Source organism: Macaca mulatta, chromosome 12 (assembly GCF_049350105.2).
Source record: "Macaca mulatta isolate MMU2019108-1 chromosome 12, T2T-MMU8v2.0, whole genome shotgun sequence".
NCBI classification, from domain to species: domain Eukaryota; kingdom Metazoa; phylum Chordata; class Mammalia; order Primates; family Cercopithecidae; genus Macaca; species Macaca mulatta.
In genome coordinates, this window is record NC_133417.1 from 147,607,733 (window position 1) to 147,635,123 (window position 27,391).

The following is a 27,391-nucleotide window of genomic DNA, read 5'->3' on the forward strand; positions in this document are numbered from 1 at the left end:
TGCCAGCATTTTCCTTTTCAGTGTGGGTTCCTCTCCCTCCCACGCTGTTTTATGTCCTCTCGAGGTTTCCCTAATGGAAACCGACAGCAGCGGACCCCGGGCCCACAGCAGGCAGCAGGCAGGTCCGTGGACCCCGGGCCCACAGCAGGCAGCAGGCAGGTCCGCCGCGGCTCCGGGTCTGTTTTTCTCGTCCTTACGAAGCGCACCTTCTCATTTTAAACAGCTTTGCCGCAGTGTTGATTGTAGACTCATGATCAGAGCTGGAGAACCCGTGCTCCCTCCCCGGCAGGCGGCGTTTCACCAGATGAGCCTCACGCCTGAAAGCTGCTGTTGCTGGGTCCACCCGAGCCTGCCCGCCCTTCCTGGTTTGGCGTCCGACCTGGAGCAGGTCTCGGGGGCTGCCTCGGGCCCGGGCAAGCCCTCTCCTGGGCCACACCTCTGCTCTCTCCACCTCGCCGAGGAGGCACTCGCCTGCACATCCACTCGTCCATCAGGAGATTCACAAGCACCTGCCACATGGCCTTGGGTGGTTTCAGTTGCCATGGGGATTGATCAGGTTGCCACGGGGACACAGCCAGTTGCCAGGGGAGCATGTAGAATGACACCTGGCCCGGAGGGGCTTGCGGGGGACCCGTGTGCTGATGGAGGAGTCGGTGGGTAACGGAGGGTGGGGTGAGGGAAGACAGCAGAGAGGCACCTGCCGAAGCACCCCTGTGTAAGGAGTTCGAAGGTGGGACGTGTCCCTGCTAAACTGGTGACTGGTGGGCGAAGGTCAGCGCTGGGCACAGGGAGCCTCAGGACGGGTGACGCTCCGTTCTGTGGTCTGGGGATGCTTGTGATGTTGTGAAAACTTATGCAGCTGCACATATTTACGCTGTGTGCACATTTCTGTATGTACCTCAGAAAACTTATTCCCAAAAAGTAATGACTGAAGGTTGGGTTGGGGACTGTGCAGGCATCGGTGGGCGGGTTGGGCGGGGGTCCTGACGCTACTGCAGACGACTCAGGGAACATGGGCCCCAAGGAGCTAAAGAGACCGATGAGGAACAGAAATCCCGGAGTTTTCAGGATGTCAGATAAGAGAAGAAACAGCTGAAAGGCGGAAGCGTCCTTCTCTCGTAAGAAAACAAAACTGGCTGAAATGGGTTGGAACCCAGTGGTCAGCTGAGTCCACACGGAGAGAACCAGGTAGCGTGAAGAGATCACGGCGCCTGCCCCGGGACAGTCCAGGCTCCGCTTCCTTCCACCCATCACCCGCCCACCCCAGAGTCCACCCCCTGAGGTTCCTCTAGTGAAAATGCTGCCTGGAAGCCACGTGTGTGGGAGCCTGTGTGTGTCAGGGCCTGTGTGTGTCGGGGCCTGTGTGTGTGTTCGGCTTCTGTGTGTCAGGGCCTGTGTGTGTCGAGGCCTGTGTGTGTGTTGGGGCCTGTGTTTATTGAGGCCTGTATGTGTCAAGGCCTGTGTGTGTCGGGTCCTGTGTGTGTCGAAGCCTGTGTGTTGGAGCCTGTGTGTATTGAGGCCTGTGTGTGTCGGGGTCTGTGTGTGTGTAGGCCTATGTGTGTGTCAAGGCATGTGTGTGTCGGGGCCTGTGTGTGTTGGGGCCTGTATGTCTAGGCCTGTGTGTGTGCAGCTTGTGTGTGTGCAGCTTGTGTGTGTTGGAGCCTGTGTGTGGCGGGGCCTGTGTGTCTTGGGGCCTGTGTTAAGGATGTGTGTGGAGATGACTGCACAGAGCAGCCCGGGCCTGAAGGGGCTTCCTTTCCCCAGTGGAGCTTATCTTGGCAGAACCATCTGCACCCAGCGGACAACACACCTCCCTGCTGGCCCAAGCTCCTGCTGGGTCCCCGGACCTCCTGGGCGGCTCCACCTGCAGCCGGGTCCTCGGCCTGCACACCCAGTTCAGGGAGAATTCTGCTGGGTCAGTGTCCAGAGAACCCTGGGCCCTGAGATCCGACCCCACTGGGCTGCCTCAGTGGGGCTCCTGTGGAGTGGACTTAGCCAGAATCCCCCACTCTGAGGTCTTGGCTTCGTCGTTTTCCGTCCCAACCTTGATTCCTGACCTTGACCTTCCCGTGTGTGGGCTGCACCCCCAGCTGCTTCCTCTGCTACACCTGGTGGGAGCCCGTCTCTTCTCCATTGTAATCGCCCTGCAGGACGTCTGCTCGCCTTCCCAGCAAGGTCTTCCCGGGCATAATCGCCCTGCAGGACGTCTGCTCGCCTTCCCAGCAAGGTCTTCCCGGGCATAATCGCCCTGCAGGACACCTGCTCGCCTTCCCAGCAAGGTCTATCCCTGTCGTAATCGCCCTGCAGGACGTCTGCTCGCCTCCCCAGCAAGGTCTTCCCTGTCGTAATCTCCCTGCAGGACACCTGCTCGCCGTCCCAGCAAGGTCTTCCCTATCGTAATCGCCCTGCAGGACACCTGCTCGCCTTCCCAGCAAGGTCTATCCCTGTCGTAATCGCCCTGCAGGACACCTGCTCGCCTTCCCAGCAAGGTCTATCCCTGTCGTAATCGCCCTGCAGGACGTCTGCTCGCCTTCCCAGCAAGGTCTTCCCCATTGTAATTGTCCTGCAGGACGTCTCTTTGCCTTCCCAGCAAGGTGCAGGATACACTCTTCTTCAACACCAGGAATCCAAAGCGTGTACGAGGAAGCCTGGGGTGTGATGCGGAAGGGGCATGGGAGACCCACAGAGCCCTCAGGAGAAGGCACAGAGGTGACACCCAGGGGATGTCCCCCTCCCCGCTGGGCCTCCAGGGCCCGAGATGCTGCTGGGTTTATCCCAGTGCTAAGGATGGGCCTGGAAACAGCAGCGTGCACAGGACGGAGGCTGGGGGAGCTGGACAGGACCGAGGCTGGGGGAGCTGTTTCCTCCACATCTTCCGGGGCGAGGATGAGCATGGAAACCTGGGGGGCGGGGAGCAGCATGAGGCGTTCTCCCCAGCTCAGGACAGCATACAGAGGACAGGGCCTGGAGTGGGGTTGGAGGGTGAAGTGGGAAGAGCTGGTCTCCTCTCCAGCTGTGGCAAGACCTGGCATTTCCACCTCCCGGAGCCATCCCGGGGCCACTTTCAGAGTCCTGCTGGTGCACTGTCTTCCGAACTCCCTTTTGCCAACTCCCATGTTGCCGGCAGCGCAGTTGCTGAATTTAGGGGTTTTCTGATCCTGGGCCTTGAGGGTGCCATCTGCTCATGCAGCCAGGGAGTCTAGGGCTGAGAGCGAGCGGCCCGAGGTCCCTCCTCCCCAACGGGCACTCTGCCCGGGAACAAGGAGCATGAAGGTGCTGACCGGGGCGGGGAAGCCACAGCCACATGTTCCCAGATCCAAGAGACCCTGCATGTGAGGGTCTCAGCTGGAGGGAGCGCCTTGTGGACTCAGAGGTGTCCAGGGGTGTGTGGAGGCGGTCAGAGGAGGAAAAAATGGCTCAATGTCCCTGAGCCGGTGGCCAGGCCAGGAAGGACGTCTGAGCCCGCTGCGGGGGGCCGGGCAACATCAGCACTGCCGGCCCTTCCCGGGGCATCTGCCCCAACAGTCCCAGTGAGGCTCAGCTCCGGGCACCCCCACGTCAGATTCTCCTGGGACAGGACAGTCTGTTCTGTTGCTTTTCACAGCTGCAAGCACCCCTTGGGCCCTGAGAAGCAGCTTCTCGTCCCTCCACTGAGCCACTGGGTTCCCCCCTGCCGTTTCTCACTCTGGTTTGCACAGTCCCAGCTCCGCTCCTTCCTTGTGAAGAAAACACTGTGCACTCATCTTCCACATCAACCCAGAACATTCTCTTCCCATCACCAGCTCCCGACAGACGTGGATGTGGTGAGTGAGTGATAGCACAGCCGCCACCGGTCGCAGGCAGGCCACCCCCGGACCTCAGCACCCCACCAGAGAGGCCACCCCTGGGACCTCAGCACCCGGCCACGCCACCCCTGGACCTCAGCACCCGGTCAGAGAGGCCACCCCCGGACCTCAGCACCCGGCCAGGCCACCCCCAGACCTCAGCACCCGGTCAGAGAGGCCACCCCCGGACCTCAGCACCCGGCCACGCCACCCCCGGACCTCAGCACCCGGTCAGCGAGGCCACCCCCGGACCTCAGCACCCGGTCAGCGAGGCCACCCCCGGACCTCAGCACCCGGCCAGGCCACCCCCGGACCTCAGCACCCGGTCAGAGAGGCCACCCCCGGACCTCAGCACCCGGTCAGAGAGGCCACCCCCGGACCTCAGCACCCGGCCAGGCCACCCCCGGACCTCAGCACCCGGCCAGGCCAACCCCAGACCTCAGCACCCGGTCAGAGAGGCCACCCCAGACCTCAGCACCCGGTCAGAGAGGCCACCCCGGACCTCAGCACCCGGTCAGAGAGGCCACCCCGGACCTCAGCACCCGGTCAGAGAGGCCACCCCCGGACCTCAGCACCCGGCCAGGCCACCCCTAGACTTCAGCACCCGGGCAGACAGGCCATGAGGGTGTTGTGGCATAACTGGATGCAGAGAGAGACAGAGAGACAAAGAAACTGAGAGCGAGAAAGAGAGACAGAGAAAGAGAAAGACAGAGACAGAGAGAGAGAAACAGAGAGACGGAGAGAGCCGCAGGCAGCAGGCTGTGGGCTGTGAGCAGACTCGCAGGGGCCGGTCCTGTGCCCCATGCCCCGGGGCCAAGCACTCACTGTGGGCACATCCGTAGGCCTCCACGCGCATCCCAATCCTGCTGTCTGGGTTCCAGGCCACGGGCAGGAAGCGCAGGTACCGGGCCTCCAGGGGCGGCCGCAGCCTGTGCTGTACCACGCTGTCCGCATTCGCATTTCCCAGAAAGCCCTGCAAGAGAGGGGGCTCAGTGGCCGGGGTCTGCCCCTCCAAGGAGAACAGGCTGCAGGCAGGACCCTCCCTCCCGGGGTCTCTGCCCCTCTCCTCTTTTCAATCTCCCGTCCCCAGCCCACCCGCTCCCCAGGCAAAGCGGCTCGCGGATCACTCGGACTGAGACGGTGCCGCAGCCACGGGCCCCCGGGTTCCTACATTGAAATTTAACCCCCAGACAATGGTTTTGGAGGTGGAGCCTTTCGGAGGTGTTGGGGTCTCAGGGCGGAGCCCATGATGGGATGGGTGTCCTTGTGGGAGAGACCGGGGGAGAGGTAACCACCAGAGAGTGGCCTAGACGTCCACCCTGATACCAGGTTTGCCATGCCCTGACTCCGGGCTGCCGGCCTCTGCACTGAGAAGCGAGTCTCAGTCCTTGATGAGCTGCCGCACCTGTGCTGCTTCGTTGCAGCGGCTTGAACAAGGGACCAGGGCACACCCCATCAGGAGGCAGGAGATGAGAACTCCCTCCAGCTGTCCTGGGGCTGTGGCAGTGACCGGGGACGGCCTCCAGCCCTGACCCACAGGGTCTCACAGGTCTAGGCCCCGGCAGGAGCCAGGCTAGGCCTCAGCTCAGCAAAGCCTCTGCCTCTGCCCCCGTTTCCCTCCTGGTCACGCTGTTCTGAGGCCTGCGAGCCGGCCAGGCGGGTTCACTTTCTGAGCGGGAGATGCTGTCTGGCTGCCCCACTCCCCACAGAGAAGCTCCGGTCCCAAGGCCTTCCCCGCAGAGAGGCTCCGGTCCCAAGGCCTTCCCCACAGAGAAGCTCCGGTCCCAAGGCCTTCCCCGCAGAGAGGCTCCGGTCCCAAGGCCTTCCCCGCAGAGGCTCCGGTCCCAAGGCCTTCCGCGCAGAGAAGCTCCGGTCCCAAGGCCTTCCCCGCAGAGGCTCCGGTCCCAAGGCCTTCCCCGCAGAGAGGCTCCGGTCCCAAGGCCTTCCCCGCAGAGAGGCTCCGGTCCCAAGGCCTTCCCCGCAGAGAGGCTCCGGTCCCAAGGCCTTCCCCGCAGAGAGGCTCCGGTCCCAAGGCCTTCCCCGCAGAGAGGCTCCGGTCCCAAGGCCTTCCCCGCAGAGAGGCTCCGGTCCCAAGGCCTTCCCCGCAGAGAGGCTCCGGTCCCAAGGCCTTCCCCGCAGAGAGGCTCCGGTCCCAAGGCCTTCCCCGCAGAGAGGCTCCGGTCCCAAGGCCTTCCCCGCAGAGGCTCCGGTCCCAAGGCCTTCCCTGGTACGAGGCCACTCTAAATGTTCTCAGCACCATCCCAGCGCCCTGACCAGGGCGTTCCTGTGAGGCTTGTGTTTGGAAAACAACGCGTAAGCTTCATGCCTAATCTCCAGGTCACAGAGTTTCACCGTAAAACACACGCTGAGGACGCACAGGACGAGAACCGCAAGGGTGAGACCCCCGGAGTCGCAGTCAGAGGAGTGTGTGCTGGGGCAGGGCGGGGCGGGGTGTGGGGGCCACAGTGGTTCCAGCCTCTCCCTCCCCTTCCTGCAGCCTTGGCTTAGGGCACAGAGGGTGGGGTAGGCGGGAAGGCCACGCACGGACTCGGGAGGCAGTCTGGGCGTCGGGTTTCCCAGAACAAGACAGACTCCTCAAGGATACCCTTTTAAAAATCTCTATCAACGTTGAAAATACTTAGCACAAAGCGTTACAATATCAGGATGTGAGGACATCCCCAGACACCAATATCAAACGCCATTCACGAAGTCAGAGTCAAGGGCACCTTGGGAGGGGTTATCTGCAGCGCCGTGAGTGAGGAGGACGCGTGTAAATTCGGGTTACTATTAAAACACAGAGGCAGCGCCGTGAGTGAGGAGGACGCGTGTAAATTCGGGTTACTATTAAAACACAGAGGCAGCGCCGTGAGTGAGGAGGACGCGTGTAAATTCGGGTTACTATTAAAACACAGAGGCAGCGCCGTGAGTGAGAAGGACGCGTGTAAATTCGGGTTACTATTAAAACACAGAGGCAGCCCTGTGAGTGAGGAGGACGCGTGGACGCAGCTGAAAGTTCTCTGAGCCTGTGAGTCGGCGAGCGGTGAGAAGGGTCTGACAAACGGTAAAATGCTTAGCTTCCCAACTTCACAATAACAACAGAAAACAAATGTAAAGAGCAAGAAGACCCCATGTTTCCTGATCAATCTGAGACGGCTCAACAGGCTCCTAAGCCTGGGTGAGGGGTGGGGCGGACACCCTGGGAGTGGGGTGAGGGCTGTCCCTGCGGAATCCACTGGCCCCAGCAGCCGGGAGGCCGGGGTGCTCAGGAAGCCGAATGAGCCGCCACAGCCTCCAGTCCTCATGGCATACTTTGGATCACATGTGAAATGGAATTTTTTCTAAAATATTTGTAAATTGAGGGCTGTGTGCGTGTATGTGCAAGGGTGTTTGCATGTGTGTGTGTCTATGAGTGTGTGCCTGTGTGTACATGTGTGTGCATGTGTTTGCATGTGTGTGCATGTTTGTGTCTGCATGGGTGTCGGGGGTGCATGTGTGTACGTGTGTGCGTTTGTGTGTGTGTTTGCGTGTGTGTGTATGTGTGTGCATGGTACCTCTCCATCATGTAGGCGTTTCTGTCTTCCATGGACAGTTGTTCTAACCTCCAATGTGGATCAGAATTGCTTTGTGGGGATTTCTACGTGGAGACTCTGGACTCATCACTGCAGGACGGTGGAGGTGGCAGCCACGGGCTGGGAAGGCCCAGCTTGGGGATGGTCGTCCGGCCAGAGCCCTCACTCCGGCCCCTGCAGGCTGAGGTGGGTTGGTGTAAAGCTGCAACCAAATTTCAGCTTTAAAAATAACCATATCATTACAGTGTAAATAATTCACTTAAATTTAAAAAAACAGTTCAGTGAAAAAAGTAAAGATTTAAATTTTGCTCATGTCCATCAAAAGCAGGAAAACACTTCTGTGGGAACTCTCCGTCGGCCTCCCTGGGATTTCTGTTTTGAGGGTCTGTTTTTCCCATGAGGATCACATTGATGAAAGAGGTGCCTTTCACCGGGGTCAGAGGTGCCTTTCACCAGGTCACTCTGACAGGCGCCTTTCGACTCCTAGTTTAATTGTTACTTAATAACACGAAGCAAAATACAGTCATGTAACTTCCACGCAAAAAGCTCCATTAACAAGGCATCGATTTAGCATTAAAATTCCAAGCAACGGCGGCATTCTCAGCGCCATGCCAATCATCCTGACAGCTGTCAGTGCTGGAGTCCGGCCTCGGAGGTGCACGAGGGACCCGGGTTTACACCTGATCACTGCCTGGTCTGGGAGAGCCTCCGCGCCTCCAGTTCTGTGAGCACAGAGCATCCTCGAGTGCTCTAATCCCTGTTTCGAAAGTCAATTGAGTATTGAATAGTTTTCCCAGGTGGAAATTTAAATTTGCATTTTAGAAAGAGAATCAAAACTGACAAAACTTTCCAAGTGTCCTGATATTGTTCTTACCCTGCAAACAATACGTTTAAGTGCCTTGGATGAAGGATTCCATCAGCCCCTCTGGACCTCTTAAATCCATCCGGAAGCCCTCACTTTGGGCCTGTAAGCTCTGTTCTTGGTATTCAATCAACGGCACCACATGGTTACATGATCCTGATGCATTCTCCCATGCTAGGGGTGGAGAGAGGCCCCAGAGCCTGAGTTAAGCTTCCTTCTACCTGGAGCCTGAGCAAAAACTCCGCATCCAAGCCTCCATCACGTGTCAAAGGAAGTCACAACTTAAGCCCAACAGCAGCCCTGCTTAAGCCTCCAACATTAGAGACCCCGAGTTCCACGCACTGCAGAACAGGAAGGCAGCAGTGAAATGAGCCCTTTATTGGATGTGCCCCACCTTCTGATTCTGTACATTTTGATCACATAATCACAGTTCACCGCACTGAGGTCAAGGAAGGAGGCTCTTCTATTCTGTAATAATTGGATCAATGAGCATGACGAGCAGAGCTTCCTGTCTATCGTCTTCTACTCCAGTGAGCCCTGAGTTAGCAGGTCATTGCCCTGCCTAACGGAGTAACCCTGGGGACTGGTGTCTGAGCCCAGGAGTCCTCATCAAACAGGACCATGGACAGAGAGCGAGAGCTACCGTGGGAGCACGGTACATCCCAGGAGGTGTCACCACTATCCCTGCAGCCCCCAAGGCGAGGACTGTCCGGCCACACCTGTGAACGGAGACTTAAGACTGATCTCGCAGGATGATTCGCAAATGAGCCTTTTGGTCCCAAGCACCTGCGAGATTCCTCACTGCCAGCCTCGGTTTTTGTCTGTAAACAGGCCTGGAGATGCCTCCGTCCCGCGGCCACCAGGGCGGTGCCCACTGTGAGGCCTCAGGTGAGCGGCCACTTCAAGGCTGCTGTGTGGCTACTGTCACCGTTCCTGCCGCTGAACCCACTGAGCCAGACTTGGGGTTCATATCCAATGCGTCCCTTTCAAGAGAGAAGATATAAATAGCAGCTCCTATAATCAAAAACATATCATTCAATGCTTATGATATCAAATGCAAATTTTATTTAAAACTACTAGCAATTTTGAACCCTAATGACAAGAGATATTAAGGAAATCAGCCTAGGCTGTTGACCTCCCATTCTGAAAGCAGGGCTCTATTTGGTGGGATTAGAGGCCAAAAGGGAAAAAGGGCTCTCGAGCTGCCCATTCCATCGTTAGCCCAATGGAAGCAAAATACGCTAATTAGTATTTTTATTTGCTTGTTTGAGAAAAGATTTTGTATTTCATTTCCCTAAAAGGAAAACTTAAGGTTTCTAAATTTGGGGGGAAAAAATTTAAACCTTTGTGTTGACTACACCAAACAATGCACAGATGGTGTAGCTTTCACCTGTGAGCCCGGAGTCGCTGGTCTTTGGCTCTGTCACACTCTCTCTTTGTACACAGGTGTGCACATCCATGCATTCACACACACCCACACGTGTGTATGCACATGGCACGGATGCACACACATTCATATCACCTGTGCACGCACAGACACGCAGACATGCACACATATGGCTGGTAGTTGTGGGGCCATTTGAATAAAGCTGTAGACTTCACCATCCTTCATCCTAAACTCACTGCACATCTCCTAAAAATAGACCTTCTCCAAAGTGACTAGAATATCATTGTTGACACCAAGCCAATAATAATATATAGGATATAGCCCATATTTAAATTTCTCCCCAAATACAGGACAGAGCCCATCTTGTGTTTTTGGCTCATGGTTTTGATGTTTTGAAGTGTCTAAGTCAGGGGACCCATAGCCCCTGGCATGTTCTGGGTTTGTCTGAGGGTCCCTCATGGCCAGGGTTAGCCACACGTTTTTGGCAAGAACACGACATGAATGGGCTTGTGGGCCTTTTATTGTGGCTCATGAGGCACAGACTCAGACACACCACTCCTGTTGACATTAATTCTGATCATGTGGGGAAGGAAGTGACTTTTCTCTTTGCAAGTAACTAATAAGGGCGGCCTGATTCTGAGAGCCTGTGAACATCTTGCTCAGGAAGCAGCGTATGCAACGGTCTCAGCGCCAGCTGAGATCCTCACCTGGGTCAATGACTGCACTGGGTCTAGAGGACGGCAATTCTCTATCGTTAGCGTTTTTACAGCCAGGGCCCTCAATGTCCTCCCGTCAGAACGCCCTCCCTCCTCTCCTCCCTCTGACTGTAAGATGCTGATGGTTTAATGCTCCCATGGGATCCACTGTGGTTGTTACCGTTTCCTATGTTCAAACGGCTCCACATCTGCACATGAGAATCCCTTAGGTGAGTCCTTTCAAGCACCAAAGTGCTTTCTTGTCTGGTGTCATCAGAAGGTGCTCCCAGCTCAGCCTGGGCATTACCCGTCCCTGCCCAGAATCAGTCACTTTTCTAAGGAGCCCTTAAAATACACATTCCAAATACACATTCTGACGCTGTCATCTGCTTTAATATTTCATGAGAAGTAGCATACAAATGTGTCATTTCATAAATCTTGTTTCTGTTAAAAGAATATTTAATGAATTTATATTTGTTTTAAATATATTCGGGTCTTAGATTCATACAAATGCAACTTATTTGAATTTTAAGAAATTGCATTCTGAAAGTTATATATAACTGTAGCTATTTCCTTAAGCTCTCAGACAGAACAATTGCTCTTATAGATAAATAAATGGAATCAAATATGTTCTGAGGAACCTGGTGACCTAGATTTTGGAACTTATTAGTGTGATGGTCTCATCTCTTACACCAAATAACGATTGTCTAGAAAAAAACAATACGCAGAGTCTGGTGTACCCTATATTCAAACCTGGCTTTGAATCTTCCAAAGCGGGCCCGGATTCTCATGAGTAAGACAATTATGAATGAGTGGACAGCCACAAAGATTTATCCTTGCTTTATTTTCTCAAGTGTGAAGATGTGTTTTCTCTAATAAATGGAAATAACTTTTCTCTTTGAACGTACAGTACCTTCAGCCATCCTTCAGAAGTTCAAACCCTGATACAGCAAGGCAACTGAAGAGTGAGGCAGAATTGCAGGGTTGAAGCTTAGCTCAGAGATGTGTAATTAAGAGGTGGTGTGATTCCTGCTGTCTTAACAGATGGGGACTGGGGGTCTGTGTTGTGGCAAAGCTGCATGAAGGGTTTACCTGAAGGGGTTGTAAGGATCGATGGGTTTGGTGCTAACGATCGGAGCCTACTCACATCTGACACTTTACAGTTTTTACTTACTGGAGACATAGGAAAATCTCAGTTCTGTCCTCAGACATCAGATCAATTTGCCGTAATATCTACAGTTAGCCAATAGCTTTACCATCTCCACAATCACTCTTAAAATTTAACAATCAAAACCGATTATTGCTGAATAAATGATCTGTTTCAGTAAGTCATAGTCTTTGGTGATGTATAAGAGTGACCTAAAGTAGGGTTTTCCGTCTGCTAATTTGCTATAACTGGTTTTAAAATAATATCTTCAGGAATTAATGCCCAATATTAAAGATTAGTCAAATCCTTATTTCCCTTTGTTTGTCAATCCTGCTACTAAAATCTAAATAACCAAGCATAATATCCTAACTCAGGATATCTAAATAATTTTACATTTTCTACACAATTAAATTGAAAATGGGAACAAATAAAAACCAATTATATTGTCCCTGGGCTGTTCAGATGGTCTCTGGAATTCTGTAACCTATGCCTTCTGATTGGGGTCCAGATAGATCATCACAGCCCAAAATGACCTGTCAATAAGAAGTTTATTGATAACAATTTCCTTTCAGAAACTTTTGCATTTGCCATTTTTGTTTAGAATTAAAGAGTTAAACTCCACTTATTTCTGAAGCACGTATGTCTTCAGAGAGCATTTGATTTAAATACATGAGGGATGCTTGGTTAGAATGATGAATCCCATTAAAGAATGTTTTTGTTTGTTTTTGATAAACATGCGTTAAGTTTCTAGATGTGAATACTGATGAGTTGCACATGTGATCTCATTTTTATACTCAAAGAAAATGTTGTAGAAAGCGTGTACCAAGCCACAGGCGTGGGTTCCCACGGGAACATCATTGGTGATGATTTTAGAGGGATTCTCCTCTCACTTACGCAGCTCGCCCTTTTTAAAACTGTGCTGGTTGAACAGCAGGATGCCATTTGGACCTAGAAGCTCACTGGAGTCAGGCATTCCCATCTGGCCTTGGTGTCTTCCCGGGCTGCCCTGGCCAGCCTGGTCTGAGCTCTGCCTAGTGTTTTGTTCAGAGTTTCAGCAAAGCCGATGGCACCTAAAACCCAGTCACAAGAGGATGGGGAGCCAGCAAAGGTGCAGGTGGGGGTGAGGAACCCAAGGGGGTGCTGCCAGCACCCAGGGAGAGGGTGACCCAGGAGCCGAGGGCATGGCTCATGCAGAGCCCCATGCTGGAGTGATGACTGGGGGATGCACAAGCCTGGCCCAGACGAAGACAGTGTGGGCGAAACCAGAGGAAGAGAACTGTGGGTGAAACCTGCTCCCTGACTCTGTACCTTCCCCCTTCCAGCACCCTCCATGCACTCAGGGGCCTGGCCCGGCTGAAACCACCAGCAAGAGCATCACTGCACAATTTGGGAGGGGTGGGGGTGCAGAAAATGGCTCTGGGGGAATCTGCAGAGGCCCCTGTGGGCCCCACTGTGGATCACTGGACCACAGTGCTGGGGATGGGGTCTGCAGAGGCCCCTGTGGGCCCCACTGTGGTTGCCTGGACCACGGTGCTGGGTATGGGGTCTGCAGAGGCCTCTGTGGGCCCCACTGTGGTTGCCTGGACCACAGTGCTGGGTATGGGGTCTGCAGAGGCCCCTGTGGGCCCCACTGTGGATCCCTGGACCACAGTGCTGGGTATGGGGTCTGCAGAGGCCCCTGTGGGCCCCACTGTAGTTGCCTGGACCACAGTGCTGGGGATGGGGTCTGCAGAGGCCCCTGTGGATTCCTGGACCACGGTGCTGGGGATGGGGTCTGCAGAGGCCCCTGTGGATTCCTGGACCACGGTGCTGGGGATGGGGTCTGCAGAGGCCCCTGTGGGCCCCACTGTGGTTGCCTGGACCACAGTGCTAGGGATGGGGTCTGCAGAGGCCCCTGTGGGCCCCACTGTGGATCCCTGGACCACGGTGCTGGGGATGCGGTCTGCAGAGGCCCCTGTGGATTCCTGGACCACGGTGCTGGGGATGGGGTCTGCAGAGGCCCCTGTGGGCCCCACTGTGGTTGCCTGGACCACGGTGCTGGGTATGGGGTCTGCAGAGGCCCCTGTGGGCCCCACTGTGGATCCCTGGACCACGGTGCTGGGGATGCGGTCTTCAGAGGCCCCTGTGGATTCCTGGACCACGGTGCTGGGTATGGGGTCTGCAGAGGCCCCTGTGGATCCCTGGACCACAGTGCTGGGTATGGGGTCTGCAGAGGCCCCTGTGGATCCCTGGACCACAGTGCTGGGTATCGGGTCTGCAGAGGCCCCTGTGGATCCCTGGACCACAATGCTGGGTATGGGGTCTGCAGAGGCCCCACTGTGGTTGCCTGGACCACGGTGCTGGGTACGGGGTCTGCAGAGGCCCCACTGTGGTTGCCTGGACCACGGTGCTGGGTACGGGGTCTGCAGAGGCCCCACTGTGGTTGCCTGGACCACGGTGCTGGGTACGGGGTCTGCAGAGGCCCCACTGTGGTTGCCTGGACCACGGTGCTGGGTACGGGGTCTGCAGAGGCCCCACTGTGGTTGCCTGGACCACGGTGCTGGGTACGGGGTCTGCAGAGGCCCCACTGTGGTTGCCTGGACCACGGTGCTGGGTACGGGGTCTGCAGAGGCCCCACTGTGGATCCCTGGACCACGGTGCTGGGTATGGGGTCTGCAGAGGCCCCACTGTGGTTGCCTGGACCATGGTGCTGGGTACGGGGTCTGCAGAGGCCCCACTGTGGTTGCCTGGACCACGGTGCTGGGTACGGGGTCTGCAGAGGCCCCTGTGGGCTCCCTGACCACAGTACTGGACACAGCTTGTGTCCTCCAAGGGCTGTAAGAGTCCATGCAAGGTGTTAGTACACTGGCTTGTGCATGTTAGCAAGATTGCTGTTATCTGGTTAAAATAACTTGATATTTATAAATCTGTTGTATGAAGACACTAATTAGTTCAAGCATTAGAAACATAATTACCCTAGCGCCAGCGCTCCGTGGAAAACTGGGAAGCAACTAAAATGCTGCCGCTCTAGATGCCTGAACACAAGTCACTACTCGTGTGATCACATTTATCACGTAATCATGTGACATCATCACACAAACAACATCAGCACCAGCGTGTACATCAGCTGGCTTCCTTTTCCTGATTTGGGGATGCAAGGAGTTTGGAAGTCGCCACTGCGTCCTAACAACAAGTAAAAAGCTGAACAAACTGAAAAATCAGCAACCCTTTGTAGATCTGGTGAAGAAGTGAAGTCACAGTGCAAACCACCGCCTCCTAAACAGGTGGGCACAGAGAATCGACACTTTCCAGAGCGGTAACCCACAGGGCCTGGCACCAGGGCAGGGGCTGGAGCTGGGATTCACACCCTGCTGCACACTTGGTGTGGGCCAGTCTGTGCGTTAAAGCTTCAGGGGACCCTGTCTCAGTGAGTCCAAAACTGGTGTGAGTTTTACTTCCGAGAGCTGGACCAGATTCTCACAGTGAATAGTAGAGAAAAACCCTCATGCTTCTGGCAGGGGAGGGAAGAGGGAACCTGCTGCTCGTAGACTGGCCTCTCGAGAAACTTTAGAATAAGTTTCCTACAAAGAAGAAAAATAATACAGGTCAAAAACTTGTATCTGCCAGAGCCTGGGGTTCTCCTTAGCAAGGCCTGCCCTCCAGAGACAACAGGTAACAGAGTGTAAACCACAGGGTCCCATCAGGACCCAACAGCCCCCCACCCATCCCGTACCACCCAAGGGGGACACAGAACTGACCTGCCCCGGGGCACAGGCTCTGGAAGGCTGAGGCTGGTCCAGCTTCCCCTCCCCATATCTCAGCAGCCCATGCCACTAAAAGCTGCTTTGCAGCCATTTCTGTTACTCATTATATCATGTGGGCTATAAACACAGCATTACAAGGCACACCGCAAAGCAAAAGGCAGTTTAAAGAAACAGTTCAAACATCGTGACCAGACTCAGATACCACAGGGATACTTTAATTCTCAGACCAGAAATTTAAAACACATGTGACTAATCTGCTAAGGGCTCTCATGGATAAATTAACATCACAAAAAACCATGGACAACGTAAGCAGACAGGTGGAAATCCGAATAAACAGCCAAAAAGACCAGGAGCTGTCAGTCAGCAACAAGCACTGTGACAGGAGCTGTCAATCAAAGCACCATGACAGGAGCTGTCAGTCAACCAAAGCACCAAGACAGGAGCTGCCAACCACAAGCACCATGACAGGAGCTGTCAGTCACCCAAAGCACCAAGACAGGAGCCGTCAGCAAAAGCACCATGACAGGAGTTGTCAATCAAAGCACGATGACAGGAGTGAAGGGCTTGGTCAGGCTTGTGAGTGGACACCGCTGGAACCTCCGAGCTCAAGGCTGCAAAAAAACTGAAACAGAAAGAGACAAAGGCTGAACAAAAAGCCAATAAAATATTCAGAACTATGTGAAAACCAGAGGAGAATAAACAGGGAAAGGAACAGAAAAAATATTTGAAACAATGATGACTGAAAAGTTTTCCCAAATTAATGTCGGGCACCAAACCACAAATTCAGGCATCCAGACCTATCATTTTCAAGCTAAAGAAAATCAAAGATAAAGAAAAAGTTCTGAATGAAGCCAGAAGAAAAAGAAACACCTGACTGCCAGAGGAGCAAAGATAAGAACAGCGCCTGACGTGTCCCCAGAAACCACATAACAAAATGAGAGTGGAATATTGAAAGAGACTGTTAAGAGAAGAAAACCACCAACCTAGAATTCTGTTCTCTGTGAAATTATCTTTCAAAAATGAAGGAGAAATAAACATTTTCTCAGACAAACAAAAGTTGAGGGAATCTGCTGCCCGTAGACTGGCCTCTCAAGAAACTTTAGAATAAGTTTCCTATAGAGAATGAAAATAATACAGGTCAAAAACTTGGATCTACATAACAAAACAAAGAGCATCAAAGAAGCAATCAGTGAAGGTAAAATAAAAACATTTTTCTCATTCTTATTTGACCTAATGGTACAGTTTGTTTAGAACAACAATAGAAAAGTGTATTTTCTTTTTCTTTTTTTTTTTTTTGAGATGGAGTCTCGCTCTGTCGCCCAGGCCAGGCTGGAGTGCAGTGGCGTGATCTTGGCTCACTGCAAGCTCCGCCCCCCGGGTTCATGCCATTCTCCTGCCTCAGCCTCCTGAGTAGCTGGGACTACAGGCGCCCACCACTTCGGCCGGCTAGTTTTTCATATTTTTTAGTAGAGATGGGGTTTCACCATGTTAGCTAGGATGGTTTCGATCTCCTGACCTTGTGATCCGCCCATCTCGGCCTCCCAAAGTGCTGGGATTACAGGCTTGAGCCACAGCACCCGGCGAAAAGTATATTTTCTAATGCATGCATATATACATATACATGTATATATTATATATTTATAGGTATGCTTACCTGTCCCACATACAAGTGAATGGATTGGAGCAATGATATCATGGATGGGGAGGAATTAGGATTCCTTCAATACTGGTGATGTGGCATACTGTTATCTGAAAATGGACTTGGATTAAATGTAAACGTATATTGCAGAACCTGGGGCAACTATTAATTTTATCTTTAAAGAAGTATAACTGAGGCCAGGCATAGTGACTCACACTTGCAATCCCAGCATTTTGGGGACGCACAGGTGGGAGGATCACTTGAGGCCAGGAGTTCCAGACCAGCTTGGGCAACAAAGCAAAACTCTGTCTCTACAAGAATTTTTTAAAAAATGTAGCCAGGTGTGGTGGTATGCACCTGCAGTTCCAGCTACGCAGAAGGCCGAGGATTCTCCTGGAGAGATGCCCATCCTGGAGGTGTTTTTCCCAAGCCCCGGGACCTGACCTCCCCATCAAAGCTCTAGGGGTGTGACCTTCCACCTCAGTGGGGCTGGATGAGAGCTCTGACTCGAAGATTATTCTCAGGCCTAAAGGTTTGGACGTCTCGGGCAGCCACTTTTCTTGCCATTCTCTCCCTTCTGGAGTGGGAACGTCCGTCCCGTGCCTGTCCCACTTCTGTACTTTGGAAGCATGTGAACTGTTTGACTTCACAGTTTCACAGCTAGAGAGCAGTTTCCCTCAGAATGAGTTGTACCTTGAGTCTCACTCATGCCTGATTTAGGTGATCGTTAGAGGAGACTCTGGGCCTTCGATGCTGAATTGATGGTGGAATGAGTTAAGACTTTGGGACTGTTTGGAAGGGAAGAATGTGCTTGGAATATGAGTAGGACTTGAATTGGGCAGGGGAGGACAGAGGCAGAATGCTGTGTGTTAAATGTTTGTGTCCCCCTAGATTTCACAGGTTTCACAGGTTGAAGTCTACCTTGGGGAGTGATGATATTAGAAAGTGGGGCCTTTGGGAGGTTGTTGGGTTGTGAAGGCAGAGCCCTTGTGAATGAGGTCAGTGCCCTTGTAAAAGAGGCCCCAGAGAGCCCTCTCTCCCCTTCTGCCTCGTGAGGACATGGTGAGAAGACACCATCCAGGTACCAGCAAGTCCTCCCCAGACAGCGAATCTGCCGGCCCCCTGGTCTCGGACTTCCAGCCTCCAGAACTGTGGGAAGGGAGTGTCTGTGGCTTAGTCTGCACCCTCAGCCACGTTTCATTACAGTGGCCCACGGGGATGGACACGGCCACTAAACCACGTCACTGTCACGTGGTCCTGTTAACAAACGTCCCTCGGTCCAAATGTGAGCTGATGAAGATGATGCCTGGAATTCCTCTCCCAGATCAGGGCACTGCAGTGCCGCTTTCCAGGGCCCCAGACTTGGCCTAGACCTTCCCTACCCAGACCCTCCTCAGTCACAGGGAGGCACATTTAGGAAGATGCAGCAGAACCCTGCACACCAAACCCAAGCAAGCTCCCAGCACAACCACGTTTATCCTCAAAGGCAGACAAGAGGCATTGCAGTTGCTCAGGAAGGTTCATATTTTCCTCTGATCCTGATCTTTCTCAGATGTTCTCCCAAATGCAGTGGAAATATAAGAAAACCCATCGAAAGAGTGGACCGAGGCTGGCGGTGGGAGTCTGAGGCTGGAACTGCTTCCCCCTCCTCACAGGCCCTGCAAAGGGCGGTGGACGCAGCGGGGGTCATTCCCAGCCTGCCTCTATGCCGTCTGTGCTCCCCAGCTCTGATACCTGCCTCGTCCCCTCCAGGGTACATGCTGATGGACAGTGAGAATCATTGTTAACTTTGAGTCAAAAATGCAAACGTTAAAATTAATACGCAGATGGCAGGTGCCATAAGAGCTTGGAGTGCTCCAAATTCTCAGTCTCAGGGGCTGAGGGAGACTTGGTTCTTTTTGTTGAAAACATCCGCAGTTTTATAAAACTGAACAGCCTGTGATGAACGGCATTGAACACATTCCACCAGCCACATCCTGATTGAAATTTCCACCCTCATCGTGATGATACCAGTTCACACTTTGATCTAAAAATAAAATGGAAGGTCCAGAAAGGAAAATGAGCATAAGAAGCAGCTTGTGTGTGAGCACAGGGCTGTGTCAGTGCCGTTCCAGAGGCCACAGCTGGGAGGGCTGGGCACGGAAACGCCTCCTGTGTGAGAGACGGTGACGACACCCAGCGTCACACTGGATTACTGTAGAGCAGACGCAGAGGCACTTTGCTAACTATTTCCCTGCTGGGAGATGACCACAGCACTGATGGCATAAATAGCCCAGAGAAGGGTCTCCGCACAGTCTTCCTACATCACTGATTTTTTGGAAATCAGAAGACTTGAGGTTTTGTGCCAGTGGATCACCAATAAATTTGATCTTTGTCGAGTAAATTAAACGTATCTGGTCCCAGTCTTCCCCACCTGACCTAACGTAAATGACGTGAATGAATGAATTATGCTGCAGGAATGAATGGATTACGCTGCACGAATCATGAGATCTTTGGCAGCATTCACAGCATGCGAATGAGGTGAGGCCAGCAGTGTCAGCAATACGGCCGCACCCGCTTCATCAACAATGTAGAGCAACGAAGACATTCTTTAATTTGAGTTCAAAAATCACGTTTGTAACTACTGTCTAGCAGCTTGGTTCCAGTCGCTTCTGCAGCACGACGTGTCCCGTCACAACAATCTCATCCTGTAGACCCCGTCTGGGACCTGGTGGGGGCGGAACAAATCGTGTGCATTTTTGTTGAAGGCCTTTCAGGCAGCAGCTTGGTTGGGGAGTAGCAGCGATGGTGCCCCGTGGTGGCCGAAGTTGATCCCCGTGGGACACTGTCACTCACGCTCAGTCTGCAATTCAGCTCAGTCGCCTTCCACGTGGCTTCACCCTCTCTTGCATGGAGGGGATTAACTGCACATGGGAGAGGCTCAGGCAAGCGTCTGCCCAAAAACTCAGAGCAAGGGAACATGGTCCCGAATCTGCTGTGATCTTCATTTCCTTGCGTATCAGTTCCTGTTGTTCGGAGAATAGAAATGTAAACAAGATTACGAAACCATCACTGAAGACCTCCATGAAGGCGTGGCAGGGCTTGAACGGACTCCTCAAAGACACAGATTGAACCAAACAAAACTCATAAGCAACCATCCCAGGGCTCTGGAAACCAACCAAGGTACTCAACACACTGAGAGGCACTTAGGAAAAGCTGTGGAGCCTTAGCAAGAACGGTGATGTCTATGGCGCTCCTCATGGAGAGGTCTCACCCCTGGCTCATCCACGTTTCCATAAATGGTGGGGGTTGGCCCTGAAAAGCACCAGCTTCCGGCCAAGAGCTGCCTTCACCTGGTGAAGGGAAGACCCTGTGCCCAGCAGAGTCGTCAGCACAGTGGGGACCTGGGAGGCAAATGGGAAGGCTGGGGGGCCCCGGCACACTAAGGTGTGGTCTGTAAGGCGACCAGCTCGCTGCCCAGACATTTCACAGAAAGTGCTGGAGGAGGAGACAGCAGAGTCCTAGTGAGCCCCACCCTCCTCACCTGCTGGAAAGGCTGGGCTCGGTGGAGGTGCCTGTGTTGCTTCTGCATCCACACTGACCACGGGACCAGGCACATGTGCAGCAGGATCCACCAGAGCCCAGCAGCAGGGAGCCCTGGGCAGAATGAAAACCCCAACACCCACCTCCATATCATGGGGAAGCAAATTCCACAGACTTAGCACACGCAGGTAACTAAACAGACAGAAACAGCATAACAACCACCCCTCAGCAGAAAGGAAAGTTAGAATCCAGGGTTGCACAATCTATTGTGTCAGAATGTTAAAGGCCTGTGAAGGAGCAAGAAAGCACGAGCTCAGGTCCAGGTGGCCACGGACTATCTTCATGGGGACCCAGATGCTGGGCTTGGTTGATAAATACTTCAATACAACGATTATGAGTTATTTATAAATAAAGGAGAATGTTACAACGAATTAAAGGAAAGTGTAGTAACAACGGCTCAACAGATGGAGACATTCAACAGAGAAAGAGACACTTTGACAATGGAGTCAGACTCTTTATCACAATTTGCCTCTGAAGTTTGACTGGAAGCTCCCCAGATCTGGGCAGAGGGGATGAGAGTGGCATGGGGTTCATGTTTGATGTTGCTGGCTCATAAACCCATCCCTCCCTCTTCCCCCTGCGCTGTCTGGGCAAGATGAGAAGAAATTCCAGGTGCTCTCTCTTCTGGTGCTGGTGGGAGGCTTAAAACCCGCAAGCCCGGCCCATGTGTGGAACCCTCCCTGCCTCCCGTAAAACCCCTGATCAGCTTCCTTTTCCTCGCCTCTTAAGGCACTTTTGGACTCACTTGAGAAGCCTGTCAGGACCTCCCTGGAAAGCCTCCTCGTGTGAACAATGAACAATGTGGTGCACCTTGACGGGCAGGCAGCATCATCAGCTCAACACTGACACCAGATTCGGGCAGGGCCCATCTGTTCTAAAGGGCATCAGCATCAGAATGAGAGGTAAGGGTGTGCAGAGCAGTAATCACAGTCACCACACCTGTGTGCTGCTGGGCTCACAGCATATGCAGATGCTATACTGATGGTGGTAGGAGCACAGAGGTGGGTTGGGGCTCAATGCACTGGAGCATGCTCATGTTTCACCAGAGACAGGTGAGCACTGACCTGAATTAGAATAAGACAAGGTAAGGCTCACAGTGTAGTCAGTAAAGTAACCTCTAGGAAAGTAAGTCAAAGTAAACAATGACAACAAGGCAAGGGAATAAGCCAGTAGCCCTGAAAATTCCTCTGGGGCCCAGGGTTGGCAGACGGTGGCCTGCAGAGCAGTAGCCTGTGGTAATAAACGCAGCCGTGATACCGTGGCCTGCAGGGCAGTGGCCTGTGGTAATAAATGCAGCTGTGCTAACACACAGCCACACCCACTTGTCTACACAATGCGTCTATGCTGCTTTTAGGTTACATACAACTGCAGATTTCAAAAACAGTAACAGACTGTATGACCCATAAGCCTAAAACAGGCATCATTTGTCACTGTAAGTAAAAAAAATTCTGACCCTTGGCTTAACTCCAAAAAGCAATAAGAAAAAAGGAACAGAGAAAAACTTAAAAATGTAAAACTTAGAAACAACAACTAGCAAATCATTTACCCATATCAATAATTACACTTGAATCAACCAAATACTGCTCCAACCAACAGGCAGAGGTTTTCAAAATAGATTAGAATAATTCAATATATATTGTCTATAAGAAAAAATACATTAGTTGCAAAGAAATAATAGATTGAAAATAAAATGATGGAACAAATTATTCCATGCAAGTAGGAAGCATAAGGACAATACTGTCAGGTTATCTGAACAGATACTGTTAGCACGAATGCCCAATGGAAGCAGGCTGGGCCGCACAGTCTTTCTAAGTGCAAATGAGGTGTTCCCTAGGGTGCCTCATGGACTAGGATGTAACGTGTGCAGAACTTTTTAAAACAAAACCATAAAGTATGTTCTCTGACCATCATACAGTTAAATTAGAAGTAAACAATTTAAAAGAATATTTTGGAAGTCACAAAGTATTTGAAAATTAAACATTCTTTTAAAAAACACAGGTTAATTAAGAAATCACAAACAAAACTAAAATGTACTTTGAGTTCAATGAAAACAAAACTCAACATATTTAAATTTACAGGATTATAGTTAAAACATTTCTTAGAGGAAAATTTTTAGCTTAAATGCCTTTAATAGATAATGAGAAAAGCCTCGCATCAATACTGTAAGCTTCTACCTTAAAAAAAAAAAAAGATAAATAAAAGCAAACTAAATCCAAAGCCATCAGAAGGATAAAAATAATAAGTAACAGAAATTTTAAAAATAGAAAACAGAAAAAAATTAAACAAAACATGCTTCTTTAAAAATATCGACAAAATGAACAAACCCAGAGCTGAACCAATCAAGAAAAAAATGAGAAGACACAAAATGCCAAAACCAAGAATGAAACAAGGACATCGTGACTGACCCTGTGGGATTAAAAAAATGACAGCGGAATACTAGGATTCCCATTATACTAACAGATTAGACAATTTAGATGAAATAGACAAATTTCTGGAAAGACACACATTATGAAAACCGACTGAAGAAAAAAATATAAAGTCTAAATAGAACTGTACCAAGTGACAAAATTGGATGAATAATTAAAAATATTTTAATAAGAAAAACACTCTGATCCAAATGGCTTCCATGGTGAATTCTGTCAAATGTTAAGAAATGAATAACACCAATCCTTCTCAAACTCTAATCCTTTTAGAAAGTGCAGTTGGAGGAAACGTTTCTCCATGCATTCACTTATGAATACAGATGCAGCAACAGCTAACAAAATATTAGTACATCAAACCCAGGTACGTATGAAAACATGTGTACCACAGCCCAGTGGGATTCGCCCCAGGAATGCAAGGCTGGTCTAGAATGAAAATTAATTGGTGTAACACACACTTTTTTTTTTTTGAGACAAGAGTCTTGCTCTGTCACCAGGCTGGAGTGCAGTGGTATGATCTCGGCTCATGGCAACCTCCACCTCCCGCGCTCAAGCAATTCTCCTGCCTCTGCCTCCTGAGTGGCTGGGACTACAGGCGTGTGCCACCATGCCCAGCTAATTTTTGTGTTTTTAGTAGAGATGGGTTTCACCATATTGGCCAGGCTGGTCTGGAACTGTTGACCTCAGGTGATCTGCCTGCCTTGGCCTCCCAAAATGCTGGGATTACAGGCGTGAGCCACCACACTTGGCTGTAACACACCATTTTAAAGGACAGTAATACCTATGTGTTCACGTTGACGGATGGATAAAGAGAATCTAAAAACCTGACAACCATTCATGACAATTGTCCCAACAATCTCACAATTGGAAGGTCCTCCTCCACCTGATAAGATGCCCAGGGACACCTACCCCTAACCCCCTGGTCACCAGCAAGAGGCCTTTCCCAGTAGCACAGTAAGTTTCATGTTATCTGGAGTTTCTGCAGAAGAAATCGAGCCTTAGAGTCATGGTCTCACAATCCCACCCAGGCTGTGAGGCACAGAGCAGGTCCACCATCTGGACCCCAAGGGGCTCTCAGGCCCAGCAGGGCACACCTCTGGAGAGGTGCCACGGGGCTGGGTGGGAGTGAGGCTCCTGCTCCACTCCAGAGCTCCTGAGGAAGCCACTCCCAGGGCAGCCGGGACCTGCCCTTATCCTGCCCAGTGCCATGGGTGCCGGCTTATTCACAGTGAAATTTGGAAACAGGATTGTGCCGTAAGCTTAGACTAGGGTACAAAGAGCCGACCCTGGGGGACACGTCAGGGAGTGTGGAGTCTCCTAAACTCTGTAACTTGGAAATAATTTCAATTTCTAGGACTAAGGCCAAATGATGATGATGACAGGACAGAATTAAAGGCGCATGGGACGGATGTCAGCAAATGTTCCGGAAGATGAGGCCAGCTCTCAAACATGGCTGAGGCACTATGTGCTAGGAAATAGTTTTTTTCAGTGAAAACACATATTTTCAATTATAGTGGAAGTTAGGTGATATGAAATAGTCTCTTTATTAATATATTTTAGAAATACATTAACTGCATTGACAAGATTCATTGAGAACTTAGCCAACTGTATTAATTATAGAGGAAAAAATCTAATTTCAATGTTTTTATGTTCTGTAACATAAATTTAAAACATTTTTAAAACATCTTTTAAACATGTCTTAAGCAATTCTGTACTGTGAATCTGAGGATGCTTCGGGGAGTTTATTCTCATCCTAGTGCTGTTGAGATGCTTCACATGGCCCCACTGGCTCGTTCAGAAGTGAAGAGGGCAGCGATGCGGCGGCGTCTGTGAGAGACTTTCTCCTGTGTCAGAGCTGGATGCCAACATCTGTAGTGAACTTCCCCAGCTCCAGCACAAACACGCACTTGGGAAAGGAGCAGCGTCAGTGTGTGTCTGAACACCCATGATCCTTCGACTTCACATCCGGGTTCCGCCGTCTGCTCCCACCCATCACAGACCCACGAGCCTGCGACTTCACATCCGGGTTCTGCCCTCTGACTGCTCCCACCTGTCACAGACCCATGATCCTGCGACTTCAGGCCCAGGTTCCGCCGTCTGACTGTTCCCACCTGTAACGTCCGGGTTCTTCCGTCTGAGTGCTCCCACACGTCACTAACCCAGGATCCGGCGACTTCACATCCAGGTTCTTCCGTCTGACTGTTCCCACCCATCACATCCGGGTTCCGCCGCCTGACTGTTCCCACCCATCAGGGACCCAGGATCTTGCGACTTCACAGCCGGGTTCTGTGGACTGTTTGCTCCCATCCGTCACCGACAAGGCAGGGTTGTCATGAAACGTGGGCTCCGTGGTTGATGTGGTCACATCCAGCCCTCAAAGTAGATTCCGCCGTGGAAAAATCAGCAGGATCTGGCCCCAGGTCTTTCAGGCCCCGTGTGTTCCTGTCTGGCCACTTCCTGCGGGCCATTCTGCCAGCACCCACGGAGCCTCCGTTCACTCCCAGGGGACGCTGGGCAGGATGGAGCCGTTGCAGGAACTCTGAGAAGGTGGGAAGAATGAATTAAAGCGGATCTTCTTGGAGAACTGCTCTTCCTCCGCCTGCGGGAGGGCACGGGCCTCTGTGGGGTGCCTCAGTCCACTCTCTCCCACCTTTATTAGTCTCTAGACAGCCGTGTTAAATATCGACATCCGTTGCTGATTTAGGAGAAAATCTCCCCTCAAAGCAGATTCCAACAAAAATCTTTAAGGAACACTTTGAATTTACTGCTCAGACTAAGAAACACACCAAAATCATGAATATTCATGTCATCCCACGTGGCTGCATTCAGCGTCTGCACCAGGCCTTAACCTGAACAGGGATGCTGAGAATATCGTTTCTCTCTCTGTAACTCACCAACTGCCGCGGTGTTTTACCTCAGTTCCCTCAGCAAATCCCAGCAAGGCTTGGAATCAGAGCAAATGCACATGGGAATTCTCCAAGGAGATGTGCAGTGGGGACGACAGACCTCATCCTGCATGGCTGATCTTCTGCGGGGACGATGGACCTCATCCTGCCTGGCTGCTGGGGAGGGCGCCGAAAGCAACAGGAGCTGGCAGAATGTTTCCGATGACATCATGAAGATGGTATTTTTTTTCTTTTCTTTTTTGGAGACGGAGTCTCACTCTGTCACCCAGGCTGGAGTGCAGTGGCACGATCTCGGCTCACTACAACCTCCACCTACCGGGTTCAAGCAATTCTCCTGCCTCAGCCTCCTGAGTAGCTGGGATTACAGGCACCTGCCACCACGCCTGGCTAATTTTTTGGGGGTTTCACCATGTTGGTCAGGCTGGTCTCAAACTCCCAACCTCAGGTGATCGGCCTGCCTTGGCCTCCCACAGGAAGATGGTATTTTTAAAGCATTTGTAAAAGTGATGGGTGGAAACACTGCTAACGTATTTGTCTGCACTTCAGTGGGTCAGTCAGTCCTTACTTAACAGTCAGCTTGCAATGCCCCCAGGAGGCCTTGTTAACTCCATATTGAGATTGACAAGGTTGCCTCAGGTCCCTTTCATGCAGGTTTATCACGCAATGCGGCCAGGTGGTGCTGCCTGTGTCCTGTGGCATCCAACGTTCTTTAGTGAAGACCCTGTCCCAACCGCGGTCTGGGCGAGAGGAGCCGAGCCTGCCTCCTTCAACCCCGTGTGGTCCTGTGGGGACTCTGGCATGAGAAAGTTATCCTGCATCTGCTCCGTGCAACATAAGGCCCGTTGCCCAAAGTGGCGCTTGACTGAGCACTTGAGATGTGCCTGGGCAGCCCTGGAATTGAACTTTTAACTTGATTAATTTTAATTGATTTGAATTTAAATAGCCATATGTGGCTAGCGGCTGCCATGATGGTCAGTGTAGGTTTGGAAGCCCCACAGCCCGTGAGAACAGTATCTTGTGGCAACATCATCCGCGATTTCTGGGTCCTCACGGGGACAGGTGGTGTCTAGGTGTCTGGCACTTGGACAGCCTAGAGCTGTCTTCCCAGCAGGTGTCAGGGTTCACAGTTCACAGTGCATGGTTCATACTCTGTCTGGGGTCACTTGACCCTAAGCGACATCACAGCTGTACCCCACCATTATGGAGTATCCAAGGACAAATGGCTAAAACGTTAACTCCAGGTCAAATTTATCCATCAAGAAAGAAAAAGTGTTGTGTTAATCTTTTACACATATAGCTTATTCGTGAGAACCAGATAATTTATTTTAAAAAGTATAAAGTGTATCTCATGTTAAAGAATTCAAATAAATCTTTATATCTGATGATTTGGGGAAATATAATTTTCACTTGCCAGTAAGTTTGTTTATAAAGAATAATTTTTTTATTGAAATAAGTAACTGTAATTTTGTCATACTGTTCATGAATAATTGCTACCTTTATACAGTTATAGTTCAGCATATTGTTTTTAAAAGAACTACATTAGTAACCTTTCAACATAGCTATACAATATACTCAGGGTACCACATGGTCAACAGTGTGTGCGTGCTGACTTCCGAT

The 27,391-nt window shown here is 51.5% G+C and overlaps 1 protein-coding gene across 2 annotated transcripts in view; it reads right to left on the reverse strand.

Annotated features, from left to right (window-relative positions):
* Nucleotides 1–27,391, reverse strand: part of LOC100429145 (contactin-associated protein-like 4) — a 209,846-nt gene that overhangs the window by 93,152 nt on the left and 89,303 nt on the right. For both annotated transcript variants that reach the window (XM_077956691.1, XM_015111578.3), the window contains exon 4: nucleotides 4,650–4,797. In XM_077956691.1, coding sequence (XP_077812817.1) covers nucleotides 4,650–4,797 — 148 coding nt within the window. The remainder of the gene's footprint in view (nucleotides 1–4,649; nucleotides 4,798–27,391) is intronic.